The 13026-nt window shown below is 41.0% G+C and overlaps 2 protein-coding genes across 11 annotated transcripts in view; one reads left to right on the forward strand and one right to left on the reverse strand.

Moving 5' to 3' along the window:
• AKIP1 (A-kinase interacting protein 1) overlaps nucleotides 1–13026 on the reverse strand; it is a 210676-nt gene that overhangs the window by 115938 nt on the left and 81712 nt on the right. The window lies entirely within an intron of this gene.
• DENND2B (DENN domain containing 2B) overlaps nucleotides 1–13026 on the forward strand; it is a 177646-nt gene that overhangs the window by 76200 nt on the left and 88420 nt on the right. The window contains exon 1 of one of the 10 annotated variants that reach the window (XM_050756083.1): nucleotides 2–3091. The exons of the other annotated variants lie outside the window; for them this stretch is intronic. Within the exon in view, the coding sequence (XP_050612040.1) occupies nucleotides 3027–3091 (65 nt within the window). The 5' untranslated portion in view covers nucleotides 2–3026. Of the gene's footprint in view, nucleotide 1; nucleotides 3092–13026 lie in introns of those variants that run through there. 10 annotated transcript variants of the gene reach the window in all.

The raw sequence follows: 13026 nt of genomic DNA on the forward strand, positions 1-13026 counted from the left end.
ACACTTGCATTAGTCAATGTCAGCTGCCCTCTCCTCCTTGGCATCATTGTTTCTTGAATTCTTTTCTGGGCTTGCTTCTCTCTTTGCAGGGAAGGCCTTCATTTTCCTTCGTAGTCCGTGACTCACAGGTTTTCCCCGAGCTGTCCTTTTCTTACCTTCTTTCATTAGTTCAGTACAACTGTGGAATTCTGTTTCGGTGTGGGAAGGGATATTACGGGCTGCCTGGCACAGTGCTGCCCAACTTAATCTTTGTAAGGCATACTAGATAAAGGGAGACGGCTACCCGTACGTAGCCTGAGACAACCCTCCCGGGGCTTTTGTAGCCTTAGTGTGGTCCCCAGGGTGGAAGGACCACATGGGTGGGTCCACACAGCTGTCGTCTATTTTGGGGGTACTCGCTGGGAACTTGGATTCAGTCCTGGGTGCCTGGGAGTTGAGAGGTGAGAATACAGAGTGCTCAGGGCGGCAGAGTGAGGACTGGGACACGGGCCTTCTCACCTCTGCTGATTTAGGGCCTTGCTGTGTATGTAACATTGAAACTGTGTTTCAGATCAGCAGGCAGGCATCAAGCCGTCTATCTGGCTAACTTTTGTTTAAGATATTTGTTAAAATAACACAAGCAACACCAGGTGTTCTAAAAACTTTTGCAAAATGGGGAATATGTAAGGCAGAATATGAGCATCTTCTATAAACCCATGCCCCAGAAAAATAGTTATTGTTAACAGTTGGGTAGCACCAGATTTTTTATTTATTTATATTTTTTATTTATATATTTAAACTAACATCCTTGAGCCATAACAGATTCTTTAAATGATACATTTTTATATACATTGTTTTACACAAAAAGTTTATACTCTTAATTTAAAAAAATGGAAAGTAAAAAGTGTTGGTGAGAATGTAGAGAAGTTAGAACCCTCATAGGTTGTTAGTGGGAGTGTTAGCGGTACAGCTGCAGTGGGAAAGTTTGATTATTCTCCAAAAAGCCCCAAATTACCATATGACCCAGCAATTCCACTCCCAGGTATATGCCCAAAATAATTGAAAACAAGGACTCAGATTCTTGCATGCCAATGTTCATTGCAGCATTATTCACAGCAGCGAGGTGGAAACAACCCAAGAGTTCACTGACTGATGAATAAACAAAGTGTGTAAACAATGCATAAACAAAATGGATGAACACAGTAATGCAAACTGGACTGTTATTCAGCTGTGAAAGGAAGGAAGTTCTGATGCATACTACAATGTAGATAAACCTTGAAAATGCTGCCCTGACTGAAATAAGCCATATACAAAAGCACAAATATTTTGTGATTCTGCTTATATAAAATATCTAGAAAAGGCAAATTCATAGAGATAGGAAAATAGATTAGAGGTAAACCAGGAGCTTGGGGAGAGGGGAGAATGGGGAGTTATTGCTTAATCATTGCAGAGTTTCTGTTTGGAAAAATTTGGGAAATAGTGGTGATGGTTGCACAACATTGTGAACATAGTTAATGCCACTGCATTGTACACTCTTAAATGGGGAATTTTATATACTTTACTGCAATTAAAAAATGGAAAGAAAAGATTATACTGTACTGAAAAACGTGTCACTTGTAATTTACCTAGGATATTTTTCCACCTCAGTATGTGCTTTTAAGGAGCAACATTGTGTTTCTTTAGAGAAATATATCATAATTTATTTAATCAAACCCCTTTTGATGGACAATTGAATTGTTTCTCAGTTGTTCCTATTATATGCAGGACTGTAATGAACAGCAGTATCCAGCTGTCTTTGCCCATGTGTCCTAGTACTTGTATTTTATTTCCTTAGGCAAAATTCCTAGAAGGAAAGATTTGCTGATCAAAGGGTGTGCTCATTATAAATGTTAATAAATATTGCCAAACTGCCTCCCAAGAGGTTGCATCAGTGTACTTCTCATCAGCAGTGTATGGAGGTGCCTCTTTCCACCACACCCTGGCCAACATAGGTGTTATACATCTTTTTACTCTTTGCCAATCTGATAGGTGAAAAAAGATTTCTTATTGTTACTTTATTTAGGATGTCTTTAGTTATTAATGAAATTAGCATCTTTTTATCTTTCTGATAGTTGATTTTATTCCTTTGTAAATTTTCTGCTCAAATACCTTGTTAATTTTTCTGTTTGGTCATTATTCTATCTGGTGGACTCGTGAGAGCTTTTACATACATACTGCATCAGGACTCTTTGCCATATGTGTTGCTGATAATTTTTCCCCAATAAAAAAATTTTTTTGACTTTGTTTATGCTAATTATTTGCCTTTCACATGTTTTACATTTTTACTTAGGCAAATATTTTCCTTCAAAGCACTTCCGCCCATCCCCCTTCTTGGCTGTGGAGTTGAATTTTCTGTCATACTTGGAAAAATCTTCACTTGTCAGAATCACAAAAAAAAAGTGGTTCATGTTTTCTTTTAGTGTTTTTATGGTTCCAGTTTTTACATTTAAACTGTAATTAATTTTGCTGTAAGGAGAGAAGTAAGAATTAAATTTTCTTCCTCTTTTTTTTTTTTGTGTGTGTGTGTGATAGCGTTTCACTCTGTTGCCCAGGCTGGAGTGCAGTGGTGTGATCTTGGCTCACTGCAACCTCTGCCTCCTGGGTTCAAGCGATTCTCCTGCCTCAGCCTCCCAAATAGCTGGGATCACAGGCACCCACCATCATACCCAGCTAATTTTTGTGTTTTTGTAGAGATGGTGTTTCACCATGTTTGCCAGGTTGGTCTTGAACTCCTGACCTCAGGTGATCCACCCGCCTTGGCCTCCCAAAGTGCTGGGATTACAGGCATGAGCCACCGTGCCCAGCAGGAATTAAATTTTGTTGATAAGAAAACCTAAGATAACGTTTTTTTCTATTAAAGTTTTTCTTTATGTAAAATTCTTTTCACTTAAGGATGTACCGTATAATTAAAAACATTTTCTGTGACTTCTGTGACATTTAAAGTAATTTTTTTTTTTTTTTTTTTGTGACAGGGTCTTGCTCTGTAGCCCAGGCTGGAGTGCAGTGGCATGATCTCAGCTCATGCAACCTCCTCCTCCCAGGTTCAAATGATTCTCATGCCTCAGCCTCCCAAGTAAGTGGGACTACAGGCACATGCCACCACACCCGGCTAATTTTTTGTATTTTTAGTAGAGATTGGGTTTCACTAGTTGACCAGGCTGGTCTTGAACTCCTGACCTCAATTGATCCGCCTGTCTTGGCCTCCCAAATTGCTGGGATTGCAAGGTGTGAGCCACTGCACCTGGCTTAGAATATTTCTGATTCAGTTTACAAAAAAGAAAAAAACAAAAAGCCTTTAGTGAGAGAGGCAGATTAAAAATTTCACCCGAGTCTTCTGATTCCTAATCCTGTTGTTTGTTTGCTTTCTCTTACTCTAAATACGACACAACCAGGTTTCTTTTATTAATGTTTGGGAATAGTTGCATGAATCCTCTTTGCAAAAGTTTCCAGTGCCTCTTATATGCAATTGTATTGACACGCTGAACCTAGATCTTGTGACATAGAAGCCTCTCCCTTAAAAATTATACCTGCTTTGATGAGCTCACCCTGGCTGAGGTGGCAGCAGGTGGGCAGCTGGTACTGAGGAGAGGCAGTAGGCCAAAGTCTAAGCAGGTATTAAGACCCAGAAAAGGCGTGGCTTTCGGAGAAGAGCAGCTTGAAAGGTGTGAGGAAATGTAGCTGCTTTGCGAACAGATTCAGGAAGGTTTTTGAAGTAAGAGAAGGAAAAGAAATAATGTTTATTGAGTACCTACTTATGTCCCAGACACTAAGCTAGTCAGGTCCCATCTAACTGTATTTTAAAAGGCAGCTTTTAGTGCTGGATCAACCTAGCGTTGCTGTTCCCAAGGGTTGTGAACTTGCGAACTCAGAAAAGGAAAGTTAGAGTTTAGGAGACCGAGAAAAGCAGGATTTAGAGTGCATCATTTCTGCTCCATCAGCCAGGGGCTTAAACAGAATTTTTTTTGAGACAGGGTCTTGCTCTGTTGCACGGGCTAGAGTACAGTGACACTGTCACAGCTCACTGCAGCCTCTACCTCCTGGGCTCAAGTGATCCTCCCACTGCAGCCTCTGGAGAAGCTGAGACCATGGACACGAACCACCATGCTTGGCTAATTTTTAAAATTTTTGTAGAAATGGGGCCTTGCCGTGTTGCCCAGGTTGGTCTTGAACTCTTGGGCTCAAGTGATCCTCTTACCTCAGCCTCCCAAAGTGCTGGGATTACAGGTGTGTGCCACTGTGCCTGGACCAGAAATGTTTTTAGTAGTAATAGGCTAAGTAAGGGAGCAGGAGAAACCACTTCCAATCAGCATACATTCATTAGGCCCCTGCAGGACCAGTGCATAGATACATAGCACTTCCTCATGGGACTTAATAGTTTATTGGACAAGGCATATGAAAAGCCAGTATACTGCTTTGCAATTTATGCTACCCTAGATGTTTCACTGGGAGGAGAGGATTAATTGAGTTACTGGTGGGAGGAGAGTGGGGAAAAGGAGGGCATGGTTTCACAGAGGAAATGGTGCTGGTACAGATTTCGAAGGAGGCATAGTTCTTTTATAAGGAGACAGGGCAGGGAGGGGCATTCCAGGTAGAGGGATTTGCGTGCACAAAGACAGGAGTGAAGCTGTAAGTGTAGAGTGTGCAGGGAAGTCCCAGTTGGTCATGTTTGTTGTCCTTGGCAGGGTAGAGTGAGGAATGTCAAGTTAAGACTCCAGAGACAGGTCTCAGGGCTGGCTGCTGAAAGGCTGGGGTCTTCTTGGGTAGTTTTAGTTAGATAGTGGGGGCCTCAGCCTCCTGAGTAGCTGGGTCTACAGGTATGTGCCACCACACTCTGCTAAATCTGCTAATTTTTTTTTTTATTGTTTGTAGAGATGGGGCTCTTGTGTTGCCCAGTTTTAGACACTTCTTATTTCTTAACCTGAATTCACTTTTCACATTATGGATTTGTCTGATTGTTTCTTTGGGGTATTGTTCAGGTTCTTCCTCTCTCCCCTGTGTATTCTATAAACTGTAAATTAGATCTAGAGACCTGATTAGATTTAGGTTAAGCATTTTGGGGAGAAAACAACCCTTTGTAAATGATGCAGCAGATCAGAGGCACATGATGTTTGGCTGGCCCATTATTATTGACGCTAAGTTTGATTACTGGTTAAGGTAGGATCAGCTACATTTCTCCATCGTGAAATTATAGTTTTCATTTTGTCACTAGCAGGTAGTCTGTGTGTGACCTTTGGCATTGTTCCCCATTAATCTTGCACTTAAGTTGTTTTGTTGTTAAACTTTTTATTATGGAAAATAACAAGCATAACCAAAGTAGAGAGAATAGATGACCACTGTTGTGTCCGTTATCCAGCTTCAACCGTTATCTGTAACTATTAACTAATAACTATGACTATTAACATGTGAACTAGCTTGTTTCATTTCTATTCTTGTCCACTACTCTTCCTTTTTTACCACTGAATTTTTTGAAGCAAACTCCAGGCATCATACCATTTCATTCATAAATGCTTCAGAATGTATCTCCGAAAGACCTTGCAGAAGTGTATTGGTTGTATGGTATCTGACTAGCAATTTTTAGGTGTGCTGACAAAGGAATGGAGAATACCATAGTTAGGGCTTTTTAGGTAGGTACAGTGGAAGGAGAAAGGAGCTGTGGATTTGAGATTGATCCATGTATGATGAATCATGGATTCCAACCTGGATTGGCAGAAGGAAAGGCCAGGAGGTGGCTGATATACACTAGGAAAAAGGCTCAAGGGAACAGAGGCCTGACCAAGGTCAAAGAGCAGCTGTCAGGTAGTGAATAGTCAAAAGATAGACAGGAAGGGAAATTGTGGTCAGACAGTAGAGGGCAAGGTTTTGAAATGGGTAGTCCAAGGTTCAGGGTTTGTGCAAAAGTATGGGTGACTCAAGTGGAAGTGGAATTGATGTCAGAGAATCAGTTGTGAGATAAGAGTTTTGAGTGGATCCATCCACATAGCTGTTGAAGTTGCCAGGGTGGAGAGAACGCCCTCGGGGAGAGCCTGGTATGTGTTAGGGCAGGAGATGGTGCATGATTCTGTGAAGAGTTTGAAGACGTGGGGTAGTTGCTTTACTGCAGAGCTGGGGCACTGTGGAATCGGTTGAAAGCTCAGCCAGTGGTGGAAGAAGACAAGGTGAGAAAAATGCAAGACACCCATTTTAAACAGTTTTAAATTTATTGTGCTCTGTTGGACATTGCTGCCCATTGGTTGGAGTGGAGGAAATTAATGAGGTAGGGGGTTGATACTGAAGAGGAAAAGAATTGTGATACATAGGTGGGGTTGAAGCAGGAGCCCTTGAGAGGAGACGCAGTGAACCCCTCTTCCTGTTTTATCTCTGAGGGATCCCTTTGCATAGTAACCCCAGTGCTTTTCTGGTTGGGGTTTGTTTTGATAGGTAGTAGATCTGCGTTGCATTCTTTACACTTCACTTACAGGGTTTGGATGGGTTGAGTAGAGAAGGGGTGGCTGTCCCTGAGTGAAGCAGTGGTCCAGAGAACCCACCCCAACGTTTTCTTGCTGCTGGTGACCACTTGCCTCTTAAACATCTAGAAAGCCCTTGATGCCCAGGACTAGAGGTAGAGTGACCCCTTTTCTGAGCACATCATATTCCAAACTTTGTCTCTTAAACTACCAGGGAAGGCATGCATGTCTCCTAGGTAATAACCATGAAACATAGGAAAGAAGCACATTGTAGGTTTCAGAGTTTTGGAGAGCTTTGATTTCCAAAAGTCATGGATTTGTAGATGAGCTAGAAATTAAAGCTTGAAATAATTCTTCTTCTCAAAGATAGTGTCTCTTGAAATAATTCTTTGAGAATGATCATCACTGAAGGAGATGAGATTAAAAGGGAGTTGAGAGAAAAGAAGGCCTACCTGGCCAAATGCCAGCATCTCCTAGATTCTGAAGCAAACAGGAGTCTGTGCCCATGGACACTAGATGTGGGATGATTTCTCACTATCTTGCCAGACACCTGTGTTTAAGGGAGTGACTGACCCACACACTTGCTTACATGTTTTTATGAGTTTTAGTGTTGAGAGAAAAGTTCTTCTCCTAGGCTATGTTTAGAGTTCACTTCCTGCTGAGTTTGCCGGTGTGTGTGCAGTAGAAATGCCAGTTCTGGCCTGGCATGATGGCATGTGCCTGTAGTCCCAGCTGCTCAGCAGGCTGAGGCAGGAGGATCGCTTTGCCCAGGAGTTCAAGTCCAGCCTGGGCAACATAGCATGTCCCTGTCTCTTAAAAAAAAAAAAAAAAAAAAAGAAAGAAAACTGTCAGCTCTGCTTTACGCATTCTTTTCCTGGAAGATGATGGTAGTTATTTACATATGAATATTGCCTTATAGCATATAGCATATTTTCATATACATTGTTTCTTCAGATTTATATCCTGTCTTCTCAGAAGAGAAAATTGATGTGTCTGGCTGCAGTTGACATAAAAACACCCTACTGTACTTTCCATGGCATAGTAGAAGGAATGAGAATTTTGAAATCAGTCCTGGTTTGAATTCTGGCTCCTCCTTTTACTAGCTATATGACTTGGGCCTTGGTTTTTCTGTTTGGTAAAACAGAATTGGTGACATCTACCTCATAGGATTGCGTTAGAGTATTAAATGAATTAACATAATTAACACCTGGGAACAATGCTTGGCACACAGTAGATAACTGGTAAAGCGAGGCCTTAGTCATGTTAATAACATAGAAAAAGAAATAACATCAGCACCAAAGAAAAGAAGAGCAGGCAGCTGTTCAAATCTTGGTTTTTTTGTTGTTCATTTGTTTTCTTTGAGACATTGTCTTGCTCTGTCACCCAGGCCGGAGTGCAGTGGCACAGTCACAGATCACTGCAACCTTGCAGCCTCCACCTCCTGGACTCAAGTGATCCTTCCACCTCAGCTTCCTGAGTAGCCAGGACCCCAGATGTGTACCACCATGCCCAGCTAATTTTTAAACTTTTTGTAGAGACGGGGTCTCGCCATGTTGCCCAGCCTGATGTCAAAGTCCTGGTTTCAAGAGACCTCCCACTTCAGCCTCCCAAAGTGCTGGAATTACAGGCGTGAGCCACTGTGCCTGGCCTTCCTAATCCTGTTCATTAACGTGATTGCTATGAATGGCCTTCTCCTTGGCAGTCAACATACCACTTTCTCAAAGGACAAAGTTTTTTAAATGAGTTTTATATTGTAATGAAATGTATGTGGATATGTAAGGCAATATTGAATGATATAATAGTAATTTTTACTTTTTTTAAAGCAAGAAGTATGTTTTATTTATTTATTTATTTATTTATTTATTTATTTATTTATTGTTTTTACCACTACAGCAACAGTTTCCTTGCTATTTTTATAACCAGTGCTTATGCAGTCTTAGTTTTCTATAGCTCTCATAGAGACTGCAGACAAAATGCAAATGTTTTACATGAAATTGCAACTTAGTGAAAACCACTCTGTCAGGAGCTGAGCTAATGACGTCTGTGTAGCTTTCAGGTGACCTGCTAGACAATGGAGCCTAAAATACTCAGGGGCATGGATTTATATCATACCCCTTAGACAGTGTTCCTTAAATATCACTTCTTTCGATGGAATTTTGTGAAGAGTTGGACAGTAATTCAAGGCCCCAAGTTCTATAATATCTTCTATACTCTATTCTGTATTTACAACTAAAGGCAGATCCATAGACTTTGGAAAACAGATGAAAGGATTGACTTCCTACCAGCTAGAAATTGGAGCCAAGTTAGAGCCATGTAACTTGTATTCTTGCTTCTATTAGAACATTGTCTTATTTAATCCTTATACTAGCCCTGGGAGGGAAGGGGGCTGACCTAACATTTAGTTCTTTCTTAAGTATTGGGTATTGGCCTTTCCTTCCATGTGCAAATGGGAGGCTGGCTCAGTGCTGAGGGACTGGGTGAAGGATTGCATTCCTCCCTTCTCTTCTCCGTCATCTCTTGGGTCACACATGCTAGGCAGGAGTTGCCCTTTGCCTTATTTGTGTGACTGCTCATGATCTGGAAATGACTGATGTCACTCCTAGATAACACCAACCCTGGGCTTCTGAGGAGTGAAGCCCACATTACAAATCATGGGATTATAGTGACCAAGGAGAGGTTCTAGCTAGTAGGAGGTGATTCTTCCTGAAGGTGAAAAACAGCAGGGTGGGCATTTGATTACCTTCATGAAGTGCTCCTTGGTCTGTGTCCTCCTTTTTGGTTAGAGGCAGGAAGAGTGAGGGGAATTTCAGCCACCGGAGAATGTGCGTGTGTGTCATTTTATCCTCTTGTGACTTTTCCTCTTTGCAGCAGTGATCCCAGAAAACAGAAAAAACTGCTTTGATCACAATCAGTTTTTAATGTAAAGAAAAGCTGATGATGGTTTTTCATTGACATAGGGCAAATTCAGGATTTGGGGCCTGGGGATGAAGCTGACTGTCTGTGCAAGTGCAGGCAACCAGCTCCTTGGATGAGGTCCAAGTCCAAAAGCCTAGGGGTAAAGGTAAAAGAATGGCTTAATTTCAGTGGACACCTGTGGCATCTCAGATGTTGTACCTTCCATTGGCTTTTTAGCAACTACTCTACCATGTGGCAGCTGTGTTAGAGGGAGTACTATATCCGGAAAGAAGACACGTGCCAGTAGAATATCCATGCTGCGTCATAGGTTGCCACACAGACGTTACTTTCCTGTTTAGTTTTGTATTTGCCTAAACACAGGATTGGCTTCTGATTACCCTCTGGCTTACCAGCCCACTGTTCTCACTCTGTTTCTTTTCCTTTTTTTTTTGAGAAAGAGTCTTACTCTGTTGCCCAGGCTAAAGTGCAGTGGCACAATCTCAGCTCACTGCAACCTTTGCCTCCTGGGTTCAAGCCATTCTCCTGCCTCAGCCTCCCAAGTAGCTGGGATTACAGGTGTGTGCCACCACACCCAGCTAATTTTTGTATTTTTAGTAGAGACAAGGTTTCACCATGTTGGCCAGGCTGGTCTCGAACTCCTGACCACCTGCCTCAGCCTCCGTAAGTGCTGGGATTATAGGCGTGACCCACCCACCTAGCCCTCTGTTTCTTCAGCTTCTCATTATCTCACCAATTCTAGAGAAATAGAGTTGCTGGTTGTGTAGGCTAAACTAAGGCCACTATGATGTCATTGCTTTTGTCTCCTTTGTCACCCCCTTTTTTTTTTGTTTGTTTTTTTGATACTGGGTCTTGCTCTATTGCCAAGGCTGGAGTGTAGTGGCACAGTCACCGCTCACTGCAGCCTCAACTTCCTGGGCTCAAGTGATCCTCCTACCTCAGACTCCCAAGTAGCAGGGACCACAGGCATGCACCTCCATGTCCATGCCTGGCTAATTTTATTTTATTTTTTGGTAGAGATGGGGTCTCCCTGTGTTGTCCAGGCTATTGTTCACCTTCTTTATCATAGTTCAATCCTGAGGGTGTTTCCTTGGCCTTCTGAATGTGTATGAGGGATGGGATCTGAAAAGTCTCCTCCTCTGGGGGCTGATCTTATGACAGACTTTATGAAGTTCTACCCAAGAATCTTTCCTTCGCTCACACTACACCACGGTTCTATGGCAGGTTCAGAATCTGTGAAGTGAGAAATGTATTAAAATTTTAAATGGAATTTGAGAACTGTGTAGTTCTGTCTGTACTCTCTGCCCATCAGTCACAAACAGCTCTCCAGCTGACCTCCTCCCTCTTGCCTTCTTTGTTCTTGTTGCTGGAAATGCCCAACCTGGGTGAAAACCTATAAGCCTTGCTCTTCCTCCCGGCTCTTTGTTCTGGTAGAGCTTTTGTTATACTTCTGTCTATGATATCTCCCTCTTTTTCTGCTTACCTTTTCCCTTATTTCAAGTAAAACTCATCTGCTATTACCAGATAGTCCTTATTTTCTTTTTGTGTAAAATTAACTAACTTTATTGATTTTTCTAATAAAAGAAATACAGGCTCATTGAGGAATATTTGGACAATAACAAAAAATATTAGGAAGAAAGTAAAAGTCACAGACTCCGTCTCCAAAAAAAAAAAAAGAAAGTAAAAGTCACATAATCCCCTATAGCACAATTATTGTTAACTTTTGGTGTATCTTGTCCTTTGGGATCTTCTTCATATGTGTTGACATATATTACTTTTTCCCCCAAAGTGCCATCATTTTGCACTTATATTTTGTAACCTACTTTTCTGACTAATATTACTTGGATGTATTCCACCTACAGTACATATAGAGCTATTCTATAATGTTTAATGCTGCATAGAATGATATTGTATGGATGAATTGTTATTTAGTTAACCAGACAATGGACTTTTGGATTGTTTCTGTTATTAAAAGCTATGTGGGTCAAAGCAGGAGGATTGCTTGAGGCTAGGAGTTTGAGACCAGCCTGGGCAACATAGTGAGATGGTATTTCTAGAAAAAGTAAAAAATTAGCTGCTGTGGTGCTACATGCCTGTAGTCCCAGCTTTTCAGGAGGCTGAGGTGGGAGGATCACTTGAACCCAGGAGTTGGAGGCTACGTTGAGCTGTGATTGTGCCACTGCACTCCAATCTGGGCAATAGAGCAAGACCCCATCTCTTTTTTTTTTTAAAAAAAAGAAGGTATGTGGTGGAAAATATCTACATATCTGTGTAACTGTGCCTACTTGTATAACTTCAGGATAGTTATTTCTAGAAGTTTCTAAAAATGGAATCACTGGTTCAAAAGGTATGTAATATACTTAAATTACTTAACATCTTTTTTGTTGTTGTTGTTGTTTTTGTTTTTTTTTGAGACAGAGTCTCGCACTGTTGCCCAGGCTGGAGTGCAGTGGCGTGATCTCGGCTCACTGCAAGCTCCACCTCCCGTGTTCATGCCGTTCTCCTGCCTCAGCCTCCCGAGTAGCTGGGACTACAGGCGCCCGCCACCATGCCTGGCTAATTTTTTTGTATTTTTAGTAGAGAAGGGGTTTCACTGTGTTAGCCAGGATGATCTCGATCTCCTGACCTCATGTTCTGCCTGCTTCGGCCTCCCTAAGTGCTGGAATTACAGGCATGAGCCACTGCACCTGGTCAACAATATCTTTTAAAACTTGGAAAAGTATATGGAAAAGTAAAAGGTTAATATAACAAAAATCTATGTACCCATCATCGAAATTTCACAAATATTAGCACTGTACCGTATTGGCTTCAGATCTGTTACTTAAATTTTTAAAAAATTTGACAAATATGTACTCATGCTTGGAGGCTCAGGAAAAAATATTGGACAAATGTGACTAAAGCTTTCTGCAGTCCTTTCCTCCTCCTGATACTGATAAAAGCCTCGTTACTGTGCATATCTTATCCTTTTACATACATGTGTCCATAAATAATGTATAGTATTATGTTTTAAAATTTAATACACATGGTACTATTCTTGCAGGCAGCCTTTTGCAGGTTGATTTTTTTCATTCAAGGTCATTTTAAAAAAGTTTTCACATATAAAATCATTCAGTTTAACTGGTGTACAATGCACCATTACATGGCAGTGAGAAATGGTTAAAGTCTTTCTAATTTTTGTAATTTTTCTAATTCCAGATTACGCTCTATTAGTAGTTGTATGTGTTTACCACCAATGTATATAAGTGTTCATTTCCCCTTATTTTTGCTAACACTTGGAGATACCATGCTTCTCAGTATTTTCTAGAATTTTCATTTTCTCAGTTTATCAAAGAGATTGAGCAGTATTTTATTTTCTTTGAATTCTCTGTTTATATCGTTTACTTATTTTTCAGTTGGGTTTTTGTCTTTTTCCTTTAGGAGTTCTTAATATATTCTGATTTTTAATCCCTTGTCAGTTATGTGCTTTGTAATTATTTTCATCCTGTCTGTGGCTTATCTTTTAACTTTGTATGGGTTATCCTTGTGAGGATATGTGTGTGTGTGTGTATTCCTAAATGTTTTCCATAAAAATTGTACTGGTTTACAGAACACCCAACAGTGTATGAGAGTGCCCAGCTTGCTACACCCTGCCTGACTCTGAGAATAGTTTTAT

Source organism: Macaca thibetana, chromosome 14 (assembly GCF_024542745.1).
Source record: "Macaca thibetana thibetana isolate TM-01 chromosome 14, ASM2454274v1, whole genome shotgun sequence".
Classification (NCBI taxonomy): domain Eukaryota; kingdom Metazoa; phylum Chordata; class Mammalia; order Primates; family Cercopithecidae; genus Macaca; species Macaca thibetana.